This window comes from Euprymna scolopes, chromosome 21 (assembly GCF_053919585.1).
Source record: "Euprymna scolopes isolate OS-2025 chromosome 21, ASM5391958v1, whole genome shotgun sequence".
In the NCBI taxonomy this organism is placed as follows: domain Eukaryota; kingdom Metazoa; phylum Mollusca; class Cephalopoda; order Sepiida; family Sepiolidae; genus Euprymna; species Euprymna scolopes.
The window spans coordinates 123,647,552-123,670,704 of record NC_136502.1 but is presented as its reverse complement, the minus strand read 5'-3'; the positions used below and the strand labels follow the sequence as shown (position 1 = coordinate 123,670,704).

The 23,153-nt window shown below is 35.1% G+C and overlaps 1 protein-coding gene across 2 annotated transcripts in view; it reads right to left on the bottom strand.

Annotated features, from left to right (window-relative positions):
• Positions 1-22,892, bottom strand: part of LOC145242696 (soma ferritin-like) — a 71,838-nt gene extending 48,946 nt beyond the window's left edge. Inside the window, exons 1-2 of one of the 2 annotated variants that reach the window (XM_080105827.1) lie at positions 22,694-22,892; positions 4,393-4,490 (exon numbers count right to left, since the gene is read on the bottom strand). In XM_080105827.1, coding sequence (XP_079961953.1) covers positions 4,393-4,490; positions 22,694-22,787 — 192 coding nt within the window. In that variant the 5' untranslated portion in view covers positions 22,788-22,892. The remainder of the gene's footprint in view (positions 1-4,392; positions 4,491-22,693) is intronic. The other variant, XM_080105828.1, reaches the window with a different exon arrangement.
• Positions 22,893-23,153: the final 261 nt, after the last annotated feature.

Sequence of the window (23,153 nt, the reverse complement as noted above, 5' to 3'; positions counted from 1 at the left end):
ACATTCAATGCTGCCAAGACTAAACTGATTTCCTTCAATAATTACAAGAAACCTTCTCTATCACCAATGGAAATGGCCAAGAACACATTACCTGAAAATACTTCTTTTAAATTCCTCGGCCTAACGTTCACAGGGAACATGAGTTGGAACAGAGACATTGACAGCATTGCCAAGGCTGCTGCAAAGAAGGTGGACTCTCTTTACCGTGTAGAAAGATACTTATGCCTGAAAGTATCCTATACCTCTGTAAGGCCACCATTCGCTCCTGTATGGAATATTTTTGTCACATTTGGGCTGGTGCATCTGCTGCTTGTCACTCACTCCTGGACAGGGTTCAAAAGAGAATCGCAAAGCTGATAGACCCTGAACTGTCATCTAAGCTTCAGCCTCTGTCCTATCGACGAGATGTTGCATCCTTCTGCCTGTTCTACAAGTATTTTAATGATGACTGTACTGACATGCAGAAGTTCAAGTGTAATGTGAACAGACATCTTGCTACTCATCTCCCTTCATAATACCTCTGTAATTTATTTTCCCGATAGTAGCCCCCTACTTCAAAGTGGCACTGTGCCTTGTTTGGGGTGAAAATTGAATAAAAAAAGACAAAGAAAAGTGGTCTTAAATTTTTGATCAGGAGTATATGAAGAATGAACAGACTTTTTTGTAAATTTTGATATTTTTTATAAATTTTGATATATATATTTTTTACAAAATTTTGATATATATATTTTTTATGAATTTTGATATATATATTTTTTATAAAATTTTGATATATATATTTTTTTATAAAATTTGATATATATATTTTTTATAAAATTTTGATATATATATTTTTTATAAAATTTGATATATATATTTTTTATAAAATTTGATATATATATTTTTTATAAAATTTTGATATATATATTTTTTATAAAATTTTGATATATATATTTTTTATAAATTTTGATATATATATTTTTTATAAATTTTGATATATATATTTTTTATAAAATTTTGATATATATATTTTTTATAAAATTTTGATATATATATTTTTTATAAATTTTGATATATATATTTTTTATAAAATTTTGATATATATATTTTTTATAAATTTTGATATATATATTTTTTATAAATTTTGATATATATATTTTTTATAAATTTTGATATATATATTTTTTATAAATTTTGATATATATATTTTTTATAAATTTTGATATATATATTTTTTATAAATTTTGATATATATATTTTTTATAAAATTTTGATATATATATTTTTTATAAATTTTGATATATATATTTTTTATAAAATTTTGATATATATATTTTTTATAAAATTTTGATATATATATTTTTTATAAACTTTGATATATATATTTTTTATACATTTTGATATATATATTTTTTATAAAATTTTGATATATATATTTTTTATAAATTTTGATATATATATTTTTTATAAATTTTGATATATATATTTTTTATACATTTTGATATATATATTTTTTATAAAATTTTGATATATATATTTTTTATAAAATTTGATATATATATTTTTTATAAAATTCTGATATATATATTTTTTATAAAATTTTGATATATATATTTTTTATAAAATTTGATATATATATTTTTTATACATTTTGATATATATATTTTTTATAAAATTTGATATATATATTTTTTATAAAATTTTGATATATATATTTTTTATAAAATTTAACAGTAAATCATATTTGGAATCGAAGTCGAGCAGAAACAATTGCATCTTTGATATGATTGGAAAGCAAGGTTGGTAAAAGAAATAAAAACAGAAAGGATTATGGATTTAGGGGTGAGTGTTGGAGTGAATACCTTATCATTGTAAACTGTCTGAGGCACTCTCCCTGGAGAATGATGACGGAGATGCTCAAACAATTTTTAAGGGGGTCAGGAGACATCGCCTCATGCATGTTTCCCAAATCCCACTTTTTGATCTTGTGCAGATGGGAGGGAAGTAAATGCAACCTTCCTCAAGGGTGACTGAGAGACAGTTTATTATTGTGCCCTCAGAACCATTAAGCGAATACGATTTACTCAATGGTGACAGAGAGGCGGTCTAGTATGGTGGCCCCACAACCATTAGTATGGTGGCCCCACAACCATTAGTATGGTGGCCCCACACCCATTAGTATAGTGGCCCCACATCCATTAGTATGGTGGCCCCACAACCATTAGTATGGTGCCCCCACAACCATTAGTATGGTGGCCCCACACCCATTAGTATGGTGGCCCCACAACCATTAGTATGGTGCCCCCACACCCATTAGTATGGTGGCCCCACACCCATTAGTATGGTGCCCCACACCCATTAATATGGTGGCCCCACACCCATTAGTATGGTGGCCCCACAACCATTAGTATGGTGGACCCACAACCATTAGTATGGTGGCCCCACACCCATTAGTATGGTGCCCCCACACCCATTAGTATGGTGGCCCCACAACCATTAGTATGGTGGCTTCACACCCATAAGTATGGTGGCCCCACAACCATTAGTATGGTGGCCCCACAACCATTAGTATTGTGCCCCCACAACCATTAGTATGGTGCCCCCACACCCATTAGTATGGTGGCCCATCACCTATTAGTATGGTGGCCCCACAACCATTAGTATAATGGCCCCACACCCATTAGTATGGTGGCCCCACAACCATTAGTATGGTGGCCCCACACCCATTAGTATGGTGGCCCCACAACAATTAGTATGGTGGCCCCACACCCATTAGTATGGTGGCCCCACAACCATTAGTATGGTGGCCCCACACCCATTAGTATGGTGCCCCCACACCCATTAGTATGGTGGCCCCACACCCATTAGTATGGTGGCCCCACAACCATTAGTATGGTGCCCCCACAACCATTAGTATAGTGCCCCCACACCCATTAGTATGGTGGCCTCACAACCATTAGTATGGTGGCCCAACACCCATTAGTATGGTGGCCCCACAACCATTAGTATGGTGGCCCCACTACCATTAGTATGGTGGCCCCACAACCATTAGTATGGTGGCCCCACAACCATTAGTATGGTGGCCCCACACCCATTAGTATGGTGGCCCCACAACCATTAGTATGGTGCCCCCACAACCATTAGTATGGTGGCCCCACACCCATTAGTATGGTGCCCCCACAACCATTAGTATGGTGGCCCCACACCCATTAGTATGGTGGCCCCACACCCATTAGTATGGTGCCCCCACAACCATTAGTATGGTGGCCCCACACCCATTAGTATGGTGGCCCCACAACCATTAGTATGGTGGCCCCACACCCATTAGTATGGTGGCCCCACAACCATTAGTATGGTGCCCCCACACCCATTAGTATGGTGGCCCCACACCCATTAGTACGGTGCCCCCACAACCATTAGTATGGTGCCCCCACAACCATTAGTATGGTTGCCCCACAACCATTAGTATGGTGGCCCCACACCCATTAGTATGGTGGCCCCACAACCATTAGTATGGTGGCCCCACACCCATTAGTATGGTGCCCCCACACCCATTAGTATGGTGGCCCCACACCCATTAGTATGGTGGCCCCACAACCATTAGTATGGTGGCCCCACAACCATTAGTATTGTGCCCCCTCAACCATTAGTATGGTGGCCCCACTACCATTAGTATGGTGGCCCCACAACCATTATTATGGTGGCCCCACACCCATTAGTATGGTGGCCCCACAACCATTAGTATGGTGCCCCCACAACCATTAGTATGGTGCCCCCACACCCATTAGTATGGTGGCCTCACAACCATTAGTATGGTGGCCCAACACCCATTAGTATGGTGGCCCCACACCCATTAGTATGGTGGCCCCACTACCATTAGTATGGTGGCCCCACAACCATTAGTATGGTGGCCCCACAACCATTAGTATGGTGGCCCCACACCCATTAGTATGGTGGCCCCACAACCATTAGTATTGTGCCCCCACAACCATTAGTATGGTGGCCCCACACCCATTAGTATGGTGCCCCCACAACCATTAGTATGGTGGCCCCACACCCATTAGTATGGTGGCCCCACACCCATTAGTATGGTGCCCCCACAACCATTAGTATGGTGGCCCCACACCCATTAGTATGGTGGCCCCACAACCATTAGTATGGTGGCCCCACACCCATTCGTATGGTGGCCCCACAACCATTAGTATGGTGCCCCCACACCCATTAGTATGGTGGCCCCACACCCATTAGTACGGTGCCCCCACAACCATTAGTATGGTGCCCCACAACCATTAGTATGGTGGCCCCACAACCATTAGTATGGTGGCCCCACACCCATTAGTATGGTGGCCCCAGAAGCTGGAGAAATGCAAGCTTGTGTTTCTGTGAATTACAAAGTGAAAGTGTTCTACTTACATAGATTTGGTAGAAATAACTTGTTGCTATTTCAATATTCACTAGCTGAACAAGCATGTTATGCGAACTATTGTGGTAGTTGAAGCAAACGTTGGACGCTGAAAAAAAGAAACAAAATAATTGCATTAATAGTTTGGTTTATTAGTAAAATTAATTCGTGGGTACGAAATAAAATACTTCCAGTACCCAGCAGTAAATATTCGCGTGAAACCGGAAGTACACGAAGCAATACACACACACACACACACACACACACACACATATATATAACTACTTCATTTACTCACATAAAACTAATATACGAAAGTAGATTTATGCGTAAACTTTAAGTATTTACTTCAAAAGTGCTCATTACGTAGGTAGAGCTAGTTAGTAATTTATAAAATATATATGGCGATTAAGTAATGTATAAAATATATATGGCGGATGCGCATAAGCGTGACGAATCCTAGAGTGGATGAAACGCCGAATATTCAGTGTAGCTTAATCGCCATATATATTTTATAAATTACTATATATATATATATATATATATATATATATATATATATATATTTAAAGTGATGGTTGTGTAGTTCCAACGAGAGAAAAAATGTATATTTAAAAGAGTGTAGCCATCAACAATTGTGGGTTTTTTTTAAAGGTTTTCATCATATTTTTATTTTAAAATATTTTTATAACGCGTTTCGAGCTTAGGGTGTGCTCTCTTCAGATATTTTCGTAAAAAGTTTTTCTTTAAAATGGGAGTTTGTGGATATGCCTCCGCTGATATTAAATATGTTTTTCATAGTGGCGTGATGCGTGTGTTCAGTGTTTAGACGTTCTGTCTCCAACTTCAAGTGTTTCACTGTGACCGGTCAAAGTTAGTTTCAAAGAGTGTTTTTTAGTCCATATGGTGAAGGTTTTTATGGCTTCTTTAGGGTTCTTTTTTAAAAGGCTTTCTTTCCCCATGTATAGCATACACTCACACACAATCCCATACGCATACATATATATTCATGTACATGTACACATGCACACGCATACAGGCACACACACATACACACACGTACATACATAGAAATATATGTAGGAGCATACATATATACACATATACATACCCACCTACACACTCACACACGCATACATCCACCGCTAACAATTATTTTTATTTTTTTATTTTTTATTTTATATATATATATATATATATATATATACATACACTTTTTTTTTTTTTTTTTTTTTTTTTTTTTTTTTTTTTTTTTTTTTTTTCCCTACCAAAACACGCATGTATATATGCGCTTAATCATTCAGACATATGTACACGCACCCACACACACACACACACAAGTAAGATGGAGAATAATAGGTAGAAGATATATATACATACACATACACGCATATGCACACATATATGTACACACATATATATATGTGCACATACACTCACAAACATCCACATACTATGCAGGCACATACACATACACACACATATGCACACACACAGACATATGCAGGGGCTCACACATACGCGTATATCCATATTCACACGAACACATTTACCCACTCATACATGTGCATACATATGTATATATACATACATACACACATACATACGGATGTGTATACATTCATCCACCCACACACATATATATATATATATATATATACATGGGCACATGCATTCACAATCCCACACACACATACATATTCATACATCCCACCTTATGTATATATTGGTTGCAGTTTCCTTTCCAATCCATGCACATATGCATACATGGATTCGGTCACCCAAACATAAGTGCACGTATACATACAAGCAAGATGTAGCATAGATAACAGATGATATATAATTATATACACACGCATACACAATCATATGTGTACACCCACGCACATACACATATACACACGCACACACGCACGCACACACACATATATACGTTTAATTTCTAGTTGTTTGTTTAGTTAAGAGAAATGGTACTGTACTGGGTATGGGCGCGCGCACCCGCGAAAGTGTGCGTGTGCCTTATTGTGCTTTTTTGTTGTTTCGTGTGTGAGGGTGCACACCTACCCAAGCATGCATGCGTGTAAGTGTATTTTGTGTTTTGCCTATTTATGTGTATAATTATGGAGAGACGTTTAAGGCGGGGTTAAACTTTGTTATGAAATTTTTTTCTTGAGTTAGCAAGTAGAAGTAGTTGTCAGTTTGGAAGATGGGCATTATCTCGAATCTGCCTCCACTGCATGCGTGTATGTGTTGTGATACATGTAGGTGTCTATTTTCCGCGATTTTGATGTTGGATCGGTGTAGGGCTACTCTATTACTAAGGTTTTTTGTAGCGCCTATGTAGGATTTATCGCATGCTGGACATTTTATTACATAGATTACGTTTTTTGAGGTGCAATCTAGGTTTTTTTTAATTTTGAATGTTTGTATGGGGTTCGCAAATGTGTATGTGTTTCCCTCTAATATTATGTTGCAGACTCCACATCGTTGTTTGTTGCATTTTGTGACTCCTTTTGTTGCGTCTTGATTGAGTTTGGATGAGGTAAGAATGCGTTTTAGGTTTTTGGGTTGGCGTTTGCTTTTTATTATTTTTGTTGTTTTAAGGAAATTGTTTAGTTTGCTGTTTTGGTTAAGTAGGACGAGGTTTTTCGTTATCTCTGTGAAAAGTTCAGGGTTGTTTGTGTTGTGTGTGGAGACGTATGTTAGGATTTGTTCTTTGTTTCGTTCTTTAGGGGTTCTCAAATCTTCTACTGGTATATTTGTCGCAAGTTGGATCCCTTTGTCTATAAGTTGTGATGGGTATTTTCTTTTTCTTAAATTTATTCGTAGTTCCTTGAGTCGGATTTTTCGAAGGTTATTGTCCGTGATTATGGTGCAGATTCTACGTGCTAGGGTGTAGGGAATTGATTTTATGCAGCTTTTAGGGTGGTGACTTTTAAAGTGTAGGTATTGTTGGGTGTCTGTAGGTTTGCGGTAAATGTCTGTGATAATGTTATTGTCTTTAATCTTTATCAGTATGTCTAGGAAAGGTAATTCTGTAGAGCTTTGTTCTATGGTGAATTTAATTTTTGGGTGTAGGTTCTGGAGTATGGTGTGTAAGTCTGTGATGTCCCCCCATGTGGGTTTCCATAGGATGAAGCAGTCATCTAAGTACCTTTTCCATGATTCTACAAACAGTATTTTAGTGCTGTGGCCAAATTTTTGTTCTATTTTTTTATATAGGGTTTCTTCTAGGTAGGCTAATGTAAGGGTTGCGTAAGTCGGTGCCATTTTCGTTCCCATTGCGGTACCTAGTGTTTGGATGTAGTTGGTATTGTTGAATTCGAAGGAATTATTATTTAGAATTATGTCTATACTATCGATAATGAATTGCTTTGTGAATCTGGGATGTAGTGTTTGTGCGTGTCTGTTGATCCAAAATAGTATTGCTTCTTTTCCTAATTCATGGGGTATATTACTATATAAACTACTAACGTCAAATGTAACTAATAGTGTCCCGTTTTCTACTGTATGTGGTAAGGTAGTGAGAAAATGGATGTCGTCCCTTATGTAGCTCTTAACTTGATCTGTGAAAGGTTGTAATAAGATGTCTATTAAGTTGCTAAGTCTGCTTGTCGGACAGGCTGGTCCTGCTACAATGGGTCTAAATGTAAGGTCGCTAGGGTTTGGAGCGCTAATATATTCTGAGTTTTGTGTATCGATGGCAAGTTTTATTGTGCCAGATTTGTGTATTTTAGGCAGTCCGTAGAAGTTGTTGGTCTTTGTAATGAAATTTGTGAGGAAGTCCTTTTCTTTCTTTTTTAATATTTTGTTGTGTGTTGTACAAAGTTTTGTGATTTTTGAGATGGTGGTGTTATCTATGTTGGTACTAATGGGTTTATAGTAGTGTTTGTCATCCAGTAATTCTGTAATTTTTGTTTCATAATACGTTCTGTCCATGATTACTACGGCACTGCCTTTGTCTGCTTCTTTTATTATTATGTCATTATTATTACGGATCTTTTCGAGTGCTTGTTTTTGCTTATGTGTGAGGTTGCTTGTGGTTTTGTGGGTTTTTTGGAGGTTAAGGTTCCAGAGGTTTTCGAAGTAGCTGTTTAGTTCTTTTGTGTTGTTCTGTTTATTAGGGAAATATGTTGATTTGTTTTTTACTAAAGAATCATCTTTGTCCCCTTTGTTATCTAGTGTTTCTATTAGTCTAAATTTCCGTTCGAATTCTTTAAGGTCCTTTTTTAGTTCTGCTATATTGCTTTTAGGGGTGGGGCAGAATTTGAGGCCCAGCTTCAGTATTTCCATTTCGTTCTTTGATAAGGAGTATGTGGATAAATTGATGATTTTGGGTCTAATTTTTTCTAACCTGGAATTGTTGTTCCCTGGGGGCTTCCTAAAAAATGCTGGGAGTTGTTTGTTTCCTTGTTTCGAGGAGTGGTGTGTTTTAGGGTGGTGTGATGTCTCCTTGTAAAATGAGTGTCGTGTACAATATTGTGAGGGTTCAGTGATAAATGGTTGAATGGGTTGTCGTTATATGTTTTTTGTGTTGGATAGTTGTGTTTCAGTTGGAATTGGTGTTGCTGTTGAGGATACATGCATTGTTGTATAGGGTTGTGTTGTCGGGGTTTGTTGTAGGGGAGGTCTGTTTGTTGGGATTGGTGTTGCATGGGATATACTGATTGTTCCCGTTGATGGGGGAGGTGCCTTAGGGGTTTGTTTCTTTGTGTGGGATATGAGGGGTGAGAGTTGTAGGTAGTGTTTTGAATTATGTGATGTCTCAGGTAGTTGTGTTGCATTGTGGGGGTGTTTTGGTAGGGGTTGTTTAGTAAAGGTATTTTTTCGTTGTTTGTGTTAGCGATGTAGTGTCTGTGGGAATGGACTTTTGATTGTGTTCGCTGAATTGGGTGGTAATAGTTAGGTTTGTATTGCTTAGGATTGTATATAAGTGGGTATTTTTGTGGAGATGTATTGTGTGGTATGTTGTCCGGTGTGTTGTGTTTGTTAATAGTGCGGGTTCTTGTGTAATTTTGAGGTGTTATTAGTGTGCGTTTTGGCTGGGCCAGTTGTTGGGAATTTGTGTAAGATGTCAATATATTGTGGTTGCTTCTTTGTGTGTAGTTGTATCTGTTGTGTGGATGTGTTTGTGTATGGTGTATGTTTCGTTTCTTACCTTTGTTATGTGATCTCTGTGTTTGCGGATATCGTGTAAGAGTGTTCTGTTCCTGGTTGTCCTTGTATGTGTTTGTCGATTGTTTGCTTTTTTCTTTTTCCGGCAGGTTTTTTAGCCAGGTTATTTTCCGTCCAATGATTTCCCTGGATTTTTCCTCCTCTTTTTTGCATTCAGAATCCCAGAGTTCCAAGAGGGGTTGGTGTGTTTCCTTGGGGCAGAGTTCCTTGATTTTTTTAAATACTTTATTGTCAATTTCTGTGTACTTCTCCGTAGAGTGTATTTTTTTGTCTTCCCGTATGTCGATTTCGGCCTGAAGTTTTGAAATACTTAGGGCTTTTTTAATTTTCACTTGTTCCTCTGTATCTTGTGGTGTAATTTTTTCCCGGAATTTATATGGAATGAATTGGTCCTCCATCGTTAGAAATGTCTTGTATGTTGCTGCGGTGTCACTGCATTTTACTGCATGGTAAAAAGCCATTTTTCTTTGTTTAAGGAGGATGTTCCAGTTTTGGAGATTCCGTTTCTTGGTTTCTAGTACTTCATTCTGTATGTATGGTCTTCTAAAGTATTCTAGGTATTCTTGTTGTGCTTTGAGTTGGTTAATTATTTCCTCAAATTGTATCTCTTTCTTATCCTGTTGGTTGGAAATGAGCTGGATTATTCTGTCCATTTTCTCATTTAGTTGCTGCAATCCGTCCTCGAGATGTTTGTGTTCTATGGAGAGGTTTGTCTGTGAATCCATCAAGTCCTCCAGAGACTTTTTTCTTGTTGCTGGCATTCTGTCGTTGTAGTTATTTATATTTAAAGTGATGGTTGTGTAGTTCCAACGAGAGAAAAAATGTATATTTAAAAGAGTGTAGCCATCAACAATTGTGGGTTTTTTTTAAAGGTTTTCATCATATTTTTATTTTAAAATATTTTTATAACGCGTTTCGAGCTTAGGGTGTGCTCTCTTCAGATATTTTCGTAAAAAGTTTTTCTTTAAAATGGGAGTTTGTGGATATGCCTCCGCTGATATTAAATATGTTTTTCATAGTGGCGTGATGCGTGTGTTCAGTGTTTAGACGTTCTGTCTCCAACTTCAAGTGTTTCACTGTGACCGGTCAAAGTTAGTTTCAAAGAGTGTTTTTTAGTCCATATGGTGAAGGTTTTTATGGCTTCTTTAGGGTTCTTTTTTAAAAGGCTTTCTTTCCCCATGTATAGCATACACTCACACACAATCCCATACGCATACATATATATTCATGTACATGTACACATGCACACGCATACAGGCACACACACATACACACACGTACATACATAGAAATATATGTAGGAGCATACATATATACACATATACATACCCACCTACACACTCACACACGCATACATCCACCGCTAACAATTATTTTTATTTTTTTATTTTTTATTTTATATATATATATATATATATATATATACATACACTTTTTTTTTTTTTTTTTTTTTTTTTTTTTTTTTAACCAAAACAGCAAACTAAACAATTTCCTTAAAACAACAAAAATAATAAAAAGCAAACGCCAACCCAAAAACCTAAAACGCATTCTTACCTCATCCAAACTCAATCAAGACGCAACAAAAGGAGTCACAAAATGCAACAAACAACGATGTGGAGTCTGCAACATAATATTAGAGGGAAACACATACACATTTGCGAACCCCATACAAACATTCAAAATTAAAAAAAACCTAGATTGCACCTCAAAAAACGTAATCTATGTAATAAAATGTCCAGCATGCGATAAATCCTACATAGGCGCTACAAAAAACCTTAGTAATAGAGTAGCCCTACACCGATCCAACATCAAAATCGCGGAAAATAGACACCTACATGTATCACAACACATACACGCATGCAGTGGAGGCAGATTCGAGATAATGCCCATCTTCCAAACTGACAACTACTTCTACTTGCTAACTCAAGAAAAAAATTTCATAACAAAGTTTAACCCCGCCTTAAACGTCTCTCCATAATTATACACATAAATAGGCAAAACACAAAATACACTTACACGCATGCATGCTTGGGTAGGTGTGCACCCTCACACACGAAACAACAAAAAAGCACAATAAGGCACACGCACACTTTCGCGGGTGCGCGCGCCCATACCCAGTACAGTACCATTTCTCTTAACTAAACAAACAACTAGAAATTAAACGTATATATGTGTGTGTGCGTGCGTGTGTGCGTGTGTATATGTGTATGTGCGTGGGTGTACACATATGATTGTGTATGCGTGTGTATATAATTATATATCATCTGTTATCTATGCTACATCTTGCTTGTATGTATACGTGCACTTATGTTTGGGTGACCGAATCCATGTATGCATATGTGCATGGATTGGAAAGGAAACTGCAACCAATATATACATAAGGTGGGATGTATGAATATGTATGTGTGTGTGGGATTGTGAATGCATGTGCCCATGTATATATATATATATATATATATGTGTGTGGGTGGATGAATGTATACACATCCGTATGTATGTGTGTATGTATGTATATATACATATGTATGCACATGTATGAGTGGGTAAATGTGTTCGTGTGAATATGGATATACGCGTATGTGTGAGCCCCTGCATATGTCTGTGTGTGTGCATATGTGTGTGTATGTGTATGTGCCTGCATAGTATGTGGATGTTTGTGAGTGTATGTGCACATATATATATGTGTGTACATATATGTGTGCATATGCGTGTATGTGTATGTATATATATCTTCTACCTATTATTCTCCATCTTACTTGTGTGTGTGTGTGTGTGGGTGCGTGTACATATGTCTGAATGATTAAGCGCATATATACATGCGTGTTTTGGTAGGAAAAAAAAAAAAAAAAAAAAAAAAAAAAAAAAAAAAAGTGTATGTATATATATATATATATATATATATATAAAATAAAAAATAAAAAAATAAAAATAATTGTTAGCGGTGGATGTATGCATGTGTGAGTGTGTAGGTGGGTATGTATATGTGTATATATGTATGCTCCTACATATATTTCTATGTATGTACGTGTGTGTATGTGTGTGTGCCTGTATGCGTGTGCATGTGTACATGTACATGAATATATATGTATGCGTATGGGATTGTGTGTGAGTGTATGCTATACATGGGGAAAGAAAGCCTTTTAAAAAAGAACCCTAAAGAAGCCATAAAAACCTTCACCATATGGACTAAAAAACACTCTTTGAAACTAACTTTGACCGGTCACAGTGAAACACTTGAAGTTGGAGACAGAACGTCTAAACACTGAACACACGCATCACGCCACTATGAAAAACATATTTAATATCAGCGGAGGCATATCCACAAACTCCCATTTTAAAGAAAAACTTTTTACGAAAATATCTGAAGAGAGCACACCCTAAGCTCGAAACGCGTTATAAAAATATTTTAAAATAAAAATATGATGAAAACCTTTAAAAAAAACCCACAATTGTTGATGGCTACACTCTTTTAAATATACATTTTTTCTCTCGTTGGAACTACACAACCATCACTTTAAATATAAATAACTACAACGACAGAATGCCAGCAACAAGAAAAAAGTCTCTGGAGGACTTGATGGATTCACAGACAAACCTCTCCATAGAACACAAACATCTCGAGGACGGATTGCAGCAACTAAATGAGAAAATGGACAGAATAATCCAGCTCATTTCCAACCAACAGGATAAGAAAGAGATACAATTTGAGGAAATAATTAACCAACTCAAAGCACAACAAGAATACCTAGAATACTTTAGAAGACCATACATACAGAATGAAGTACTAGAAACCAAGAAACGGAATCTCCAAAACTGGAACATCCTCCTTAAACAAAGAAAAATGGCTTTTTACCATGCAGTAAAATGCAGTGACACCGCAGCAACATACAAGACATTTCTAACGATGGAGGACCAATTCATTCCATATAAATTCCGGGAAAAAATTACACCACAAGATACAGAGGAACAAGTGAAAATTAAAAAAGCCCTAAGTATTTCAAAACTTCAGGCCGAAATCGACATACGGGAAGACAAAAAAATACACTCTACGGAGAAGTACACAGAAATTGACAATAAAGTATTTAAAAAAATCAAGGAACTCTGCCCCAAGGAAACACACCAACCCCTCTTGGAACTCTGGGATTCTGAATGCAAAAAAGAGGAGGAAAAATCCAGGGAAATCATTGGACGGAAAATAACCTGGCTAAAAAACCTGCCGGAAAAAGAAAAAAGCAAACAATCGACAAACACATACAAGGACAACCAGGAACAGAACACTCTTACACGATATCCGCAAACACAGAGATCACATAACAAAGGTAAGAAACGAAACATACACCATACACAAACACATCCACACAACAGATACAACTACACACAAAGAAGCAACCACAATGTATTGACATCTTACACAAATTCCCAACAACTGGCCCAGCCAAAACGCACACTAATAACACCTCAAAATTACACAAGAACCCGCACTATTAACAAACACAACACACCGGACAACATACCACACAATACATCTCCACAAAAATACCCACTTATATACAATCCTAAGCAATACAAACCTAACTATTACCACCCAATTCAGCGAACACAATCAAAAGTCCATTCCCACAGACACTACATCGCTAACACAAACAACGAAAAAATACCTTTACTAAACAACCCCTACCAAAACACCCCCACAATGCAACACAACTACCTGAGACATCACATAATTCAAAACACTACCTACAACTCTCACCCCTCATATCCCACACAAAGAAACAAACCCCTAAGGCACCTCCCCCATCAACGGGAACAATCAGTATATCCCATGCAACACCAATCCCAACAAACAGACCTCCCCTACAACAAACCCCGACAACACAACCCTATACAACAATGCATGTATCCTCAACAGCAACACCAATTCCAACTGAAACACAACTATCCAACACAAAAAACATATAACGACAACCCATTCAACCATTTATCACTGAACCCTCACAATATTGTACACGACACTCATTTTACAAGGAGACATCACACCACCCTAAAACACACCACTCCTCGAAACAAGGAAACAAACAACTCCCAGCATTTTTTAGGAAGCCCCCAGGGAACAACAATTCCAGGTTAGAAAAAATTAGACCCAAAATCATCAATTTATCCACATACTCCTTATCAAAGAACGAAATGGAAATACTGAAGCTGGGCCTCAAATTCTGCCCCACCCCTAAAAGCAATATAGCAGAACTAAAAAAGGACCTTAAAGAATTCGAACGGAAATTTAGACTAATAGAAACACTAGATAACAAAGGGGACAAAGATGATTCTTTAGTAAAAAACAAATCAACATATTTCCCTAATAAACAGAACAACACAAAAGAACTAAACAGCTACTTCGAAAACCTCTGGAACCTTAACCTCCAAAAAACCCACAAAACCACAAGCAACCTCACACATAAGCAAAAACAAGCACTCGAAAAGATCCGTAATAATAATGACATAATAATAAAAGAAGCAGACAAAGGCAGTGCCGTAGTAATCATGGACAGAACGTATTATGAAACAAAAATTACAGAATTACTGGATGACAAACACTACTATAAACCCATTAGTACCAACATAGATAACACCACCATCTCAAAAATCACAAAACTTTGTACAACACACAACAAAATATTAAAAAAGAAAGAAAAGGACTTCCTCACAAATTTCATTACAAAGACCAACAACTTCTACGGACTGCCTAAAATACACAAATCTGGCACAATAAAACTTGCCATCGATACACAAAACTCAGAATATATTAGCGCTCCAAACCCTAGCGACCTTACATTTAGACCCATTGTAGCAGGACCAGCCTGTCCGACAAGCAGACTTAGCAACTTAATAGACATCTTATTACAACCTTTCACAGATCAAGTTAAGAGCTACATAAGGGACGACATCCATTTTCTCACTACCTTACCACATACAGTAGAAAACGGGACACTATTAGTTACATTTGACGTTAGTAGTTTATATAGTAATATACCCCATGAATTAGGAAAAGAAGCAATACTATTTTGGATCAACAGACACGCACAAACACTACATCCCAGATTCACAAAGCAATTCATTATCGATAGTATAGACATAATTCTAAATAATAATTCCTTCGAATTCAACAATACCAACTACATCCAAACACTAGGTACCGCAATGGGAACGAAAATGGCACCGACTTACGCAACCCTTACATTAGCCTACCTAGAAGAAACCCTATATAAAAAAATAGAACAAAAATTTGGCCACAGCACTAAAATACTGTTTGTAGAATCATGGAAAAGGTACTTAGATGACTGCTTCATCCTATGGAAACCCACATGGGGGGACATCACAGACTTACACACCATACTCCAGAACCTACACCCAAAAATTAAATTCACCATAGAACAAAGCTCTACAGAATTACCTTTCCTAGACATACTGATAAAGATTAAAGACAATAACATTATCACAGACATTTACCGCAAACCTACAGACACCCAACAATACCTACACTTTAAAAGTCACCACCCTAAAAGCTGCATAAAATCAATTCCCTACACCCTAGCACGTAGAATCTGCACCATAATCACGGACAATAACCTTCGAAAAATCCGACTCAAGGAACTACGAATAAATTTAAGAAAAAGAAAATACCCATCACAACTTATAGACAAAGGGATCCAACTTGCGACAAATATACCAGTAGAAGATTTGAGAACCCCTAAAGAACGAAACAAAGAACAAATCCTAACATACGTCTCCACACACAACACAAACAACCCTGAACTTTTCACAGAGATAACGAAAAACCTCGTCCTACTTAACCAAAACAGCAAACTAAACAATTTCCTTAAAACAACAAAAATAATAAAAAGCAAACGCCAACCCAAAAACCTAAAACGCATTCTTACCTCATCCAAACTCAATCAAGACGCAACAAAAGGAGTCACAAAATGCAACAAACAACGATGTGGAGTCTGCAACATAATATTAGAGGGAAACACATACACATTTGCGAACCCCATACAAACATTCAAAATTAAAAAAAACCTAGATTGCACCTCAAAAAACGTAATCTATGTAATAAAATGTCCAGCATGCGATAAATCCTACATAGGCGCTACAAAAAACCTTAGTAATAGAGTAGCCCTACACCGATCCAACATCAAAATCGCGGAAAATAGACACCTACATGTATCACAACACATACACGCATGCAGTGGAGGCAGATTCGAGATAATGCCCATCTTCCAAACTGACAACTACTTCTACTTGCTAACTCAAGAAAAAAATTTCATAACAAAGTTTAACCCCGCCTTAAACGTCTCTCCATAATTATACACATAAATAGGCAAAACACAAAATACACTTACACGCATGCATGCTTGGGTAGGTGTGCACCCTCACACACGAAACAACAAAAAAGCACAATAAGGCACACGCACACTTTCGCGGGTGCGCGCGCCCATACCCAGTACAGTACCATTTCTCTTAACTAAACAAACAACTAGAAATTAAACGTATATATGTGTGTGTGCGTGCGTGTGTGCGTGTGTATATGTGTATGTGCGTGGGTGTACACATATGATTGTGTATGCGTGTGTATATAATTATATATCATCTGTTATCTATGCTACATCTTGCTTGTATGTATACGTGCACTTATGTTTGGGTGACCGAATCCATGTATGCATATGTGCATGGATTGGAAAGGAAACTGCAACCAATATATACATAAGGTGGGATGTATGAATATGTATGTGTGTGTGGGATTGTGAATGCATGTGCCCATGTATATATATATATATATATATATGTGTGTGGGTGGATGAATGTATACACATCCGTATGTATGTGTGTATGTATGTATATATACATATGTATGCACATGTATGAGTGGGTAAATGTGTTCGTGTGAATATGGATATACGCGTATGTGTGAGCCCCTGCATATGTCTGTGTGTGTGCATATGTGTGTGTATGTGTATGTGCCTGCATAGTATGTGGATGTTTGTGAGTGTATGTGCACATATATATATGTGTGTACATATATGTGTGCATATGCGTGTATGTGTATGTATATATATCTTCTACCTATTATTCTCCATCTTACTTGTGTGTGTGTGTGTGTGGGTGCGTGTACATATGTCTGAATGATTAAGCGCATATATACATGCGTGTTTTGGTAGGAAAAAAAAAAAAAAAAAAAAAAAAAAAAAAAAAAAAAAAAAAAGTGTATGTATATATATATATATATATATATATATAAAATAAAAAATAAAAAAATAAAAATAATTGTTAGCGGTGGATGTATGCGTGTGTGAGTGTGTAGGTGGGTATGTATATGTGTATATATGTATGCTCCTACATATATTTCTATGTATGTACGTGTGTGTATGTGTGTGTGCCTGTATGCGTGTGCATGTGTACATGTACATGAATATATATGTATGCGTATGGGATTGTGTGTGAGTGTATGCTATACATGGGGAAAGAAAGCCTTTTAAAAAAGAACCCTAAAGAAGCCATAAAAACCTTCACCATATGGACTAAAAAACACTCTTTGAAACTAACTTTGACCGGTCACAGTGAAACACTTGAAGTTGGAGACAGAACGTCTAAACACTGAACACACGCATCACGCCACTATGAAAAACATATTTAATATCAGCGGAGGCATATCCACAAACTCCCATTTTAAAGAAAAACTTTTTACGAAAATATCTGAAGAGAGCACACCCTAAGCTCGAAACGCGTTATAAAAATATTTTAAAATAAAAATATGATGAAAACCTTTAAAAAAAACCCACAATTGTTGATGGCTACACTCTTTTAAATATATATATATATATATATATATATATATATATATATATGTTCCGTCTGCCTGCTTCCCACCGAACTACAACTTGGATGTCTTCAAGTCTAATGTTAACAAATTCCTAATGAACCGCCCCCTTAAGTAAACACTTCATCAAATCTCCATACTAACGTAATGTACTTGCAATAACCCTTATCCCTGAGTGGCTTCCGGGCCTTGATAAGTGGTGATCACTGTGTAAAAAAAAAAATATATATATATATATGTTAAGATTTTTTTATATTCCTTAGAAGCGCTGGTTGAGTTTGAATAAAATAAATACGTTTGAAGCCAAAAAACAACGCATTATTACAAAATAAACAGACATTTATTTTGTTTGAAAATTATATTGAAATTCATAAATATATTTCGAGACAAAGTTTCATCTTCAGTATGTCTTTCTTTCTTTTTTTTTTTTGCCATGTTGTTGTTGGGGCAGAGAATCAGAAAGTAAAAGTCCGTTTGTTGTTTTTACGGTAGTTTTTTTTTTTTTTTTTTTTATCTCTGAACGGTGCGTTAGGTCACGCGGGATTCACGTTAAGATTTTTTATGTTCCTTAGAAGCGCTGGTTGAGTTTGAATAAAATAAATACGTAGTATATACGTTTGAAACTAAAAACAACGCATTATTACAAAATAAACAGACGAACCGTCCCGAGATTTTAAAAGACTACAAACGGACTTTTACTTTCTGATTCTCTGCCCCAACAAACACCATGGCAAAAAAAAAAAGAAAGAAAGGCATACTGAAGATGAAACTTTGTCTCGAAATATATTTATGAATTTCAACATAATTTTCAAACAAAATGAATGTCTGTTTATTTTGTAATAATGCGTTGTTTTTGGTTTCAAACGTATATAATACGTATATATATATATATATATATATATATATATATATATATAAGTGAAAGTGTGTGTGTGTGTGTGTGTGTGTGTCTCTGTCTGTGTACATTTCCCTACACAATAACTTTATCAATTTTAAGTCTACAGACTCGAAATTTGATGTACAGGGTATTGAGATTTGGGAAAATCTTTTAATCCGTTTTCGGCCAGAAATTTGGCTGTTAAGGGGTTAAAGTTCAACGATATGACTTTTGAGAACTTTACCCCCCCCAATTTTGTGTCTAAAGACTTGAAATTTTAGATATAGGTTCCTTGGACATGGATCTGACTTAATAATTTTATTTGAGCCCAAAACAATAAATGTTAAGTGGTCATAATAGGGGTCAAAGATAAAAATATTTGACAGTTTCGGTCTTTACCAAATTACTTAGATAATTTCTGGTCTAAACATTTGAAATTTTACATAAAGGGTATTCAGAGATAGGGTAAACATTTTGATCGGTTTAGGTCGAAAATTTGAGTTACCAATATATAAATGTATGTATGTATGCATGTATGTCTAAAACTTTCGACAGAGGCGACGGATTTTCACAAGATCAGTATCGTTTTTAAATTCGACCTTTCAGACGACAAATATCGAAAAACTGGCTAAAAACATTAATATCTTCACCTTCAACTGGACACATTTCTACAGGGGAGGGGCGCTTTTTTCGCCGATATTTTCGAAAGTCATCCTCTCCTTTCGATTGTCGAACCTTGATTTAAACCTACGTCACTTCCGGTTTGGCGGTGGTCGTAACAGCAAAGACGTAAGATTTTTTTCCCGTTCTTTTCCTCCTTTGCGGTACGGGTTCGAGGCTGCCTTCCCACTACCACTTTTTTTTTTTTTGCTCAACATACACCTCCAAACACCCGGGCAAGGTCGGGCTGAAATGCTAGTATATTTATAAAAGTGAAAGTGTCTGTCTGTGTGTGTGTCTGTGTGTGTGTGTGTGTGTCTGTCTGTCTGTGTACATTTGCCTACACAACAACTCTGTCAATTATTGGTCTACAGACTCGAAATTTGATATAGAGGGTATTGAGATTGAGGAAAATCTTTTTAATCCGTTTTCGGCCAGAAATTTGGCTGTTAAAGATTTGAACTTTGAGAACTCTACCAAACTCCTCCGCCAATTTTGGGTATAAACAATTGAAATTTTAGATATACGTTCCTTGAACATGGATCGAAATTAATAACTTAATTTGAGCCCAAAACAATAAATGTTAAGGGGTTCATAATAGGAGTCGAAGTTAAAAAAAATTTTGACCTCTGCATTCTATACCAAATTACTCAGACAATTCCTGGTCTAAACATTTGAAATTTTACATAAAGGGTATTCAGAGATAAGGCAAGATTTTAATCGGTTTGGGTCGAAAATTTGAGTTACCAATATATAAATGTATGTATTTTTGCATGTTTGCCTAAAATTTTCGCAGAGTCGACGGATTTTTACAACCTCAGTATCGTTTTTAAACAGTAATCTGAGTATTTGCATGTTTCGGGGCCCTACCCCTCTTCGTGCATGTACGTAGGTTACTGCTTAAAAATAAATAAATAAATAAATAAATAAATATAAAAAAAATATTATTGGCAGTTTAAAAATAACAAAACAAAACAAAAAAAAAATCCGATCTTCAAGGTGAAGACGCTAACCTTAATATCGTTTAAAACAATCAACAACAACAAAAAAACAAACAAACTATATATATATATATATATATATATATATATATATATATATATATATATATATATATATATATATATATATAAGAACAAGTAGTTAATAAAGCATGTCAAAAAAACACTTTGAAAAAAAGTTAAAAACATATTTAATTTTAAAAAGGAAACACAAAATAAGTGGATAGTCCTTAATCTGCAGAGTTTCGAATAAATAATTCCTTTCTCAACAGAGAGTAGGATTTAGAAAATGCAGGATCGGATTTTGCTTGCAAAAGTATTTAATGAAACTATATATATATATATATATATATATATATATATATATAGATAGATAGAAAATTATAGTGATTTAAAAAAACTTTATTAAATCAAGGATTTTTTATTATATATATGCATATATATGTATATATATGTACATATATGTATATATATACGTATATATATGTATATATATACGTATATATATATATATATATATATATATACATATATATGTGTATATATATATACAGTAGCGTCTAAAAGTTAAAGAACGATCGATCACTTTCTTTTTAATGACTTCTAACTTTATCTAACTTTATCTATGAAAAAGAGAAAAAAATCGTGAATTTTCCAATGTTTAATAATGGTAGTTAAAGAAAAACCTTTTTTAAAAATGTTTGATTTTAATACATATTAGTTTTTTTTACATATAAATGAATTTAATTAAATTACAGGCGTCCAAAAGTTAAGGAACGAGGGAAATTCATTATGAAAAAATAAAGAATCCTTTCAGTATTTAGTGAAAAGACCCTTGTAATCAATCACACTGTGGCATCTTTGGAAAATTCACCAAAAATTTTTTTTCTTTTCCATAGATAAAGTTAGGAGCCATTAAAAAAAATGATCGATCGTTCCTTAACTTTTGGACGCTACTGTATATATATATGTATATGTATATATATATATGTATGTATATATATATATGTATATGTATATGTATATGTATATATATATATATGTATATATGTATATGTATATATGTATATGTATGTCATTGTATATACATATATATTTATTCAATTGTATTAAGTATTAATAAATATATATAATGACATATGTACTTATTGATTTGTAAATCGCCACTTGTTCTCGTCTTCTCCCATCAACACTGACTATATCTCATTCCTCGCATTGTGATAGCCTTCTAAATCTCTACTACATTATATATATATATATATATATATATATATGTGTGTGTGTGTGTGTATATATATATATATATATATATATATGTGTGTGTATATATATATGTGTGTGTATATATATATATATGTGTGTGTATATATATATATATATATATATATATATATATTTATCTTTGGTTCTATGGGACGAAACTACACGCAAATTTGCAGACTATTCTGTGGTTACAATTTTATGACAATGGGCAAAAAAGAGCCTATATTTTAAAACCAATAATATATGCCCAAATGTGCCTACATTTGTATATATAGTGTCCTGGTAGGCCAGCTTTAGTTTTGCTGCTCATGTGTCCCCCTGTGGCCTTGCCAGGCCACTAATATATATATATATATATATATATATATATATATATATATATATATATATATATATTTATGTATATATTAATTGATTGATTAAATAATTAATCGATTAAAAGAAAGAAGTTTAAAAGTACTTACTGCCGATGCAAGTATCAGCTAAAGTGCGTTGCACGCTGACGGCCATAATAAAACAAGTGAAGATTTTCACTATCGTAACCATATTGGTCGCCATCTTGTCTGAAAAGCTGATCGTATGATCTGGCTTCTCAAACGTTTGCGTCAATCACTTTTATAAATGACGCCTGGTTTTCTTTTATTGAAAAAAAGTGTTCAATTAAAAATGAAACATATTTACAGGAATGTTAAAACATTTATTTTTTGGTTTATCATCTTTTTTTCTTTCTTTCTTTTCCGTTTCTCCAAAATTGTAAAATATGTTGATGTTTTAGTTTGGTGAATTTTATTTAAACCAAATCCAAAAACATGCACAGTTTTGTTATGTTTTAACTGTCAAAATTTTTATTTCGTCCCAAGAAAAGAATTTCTTGAATAATATTTTATTTCTATAAGTTGATTTTTATTATATTTAAAACAATAA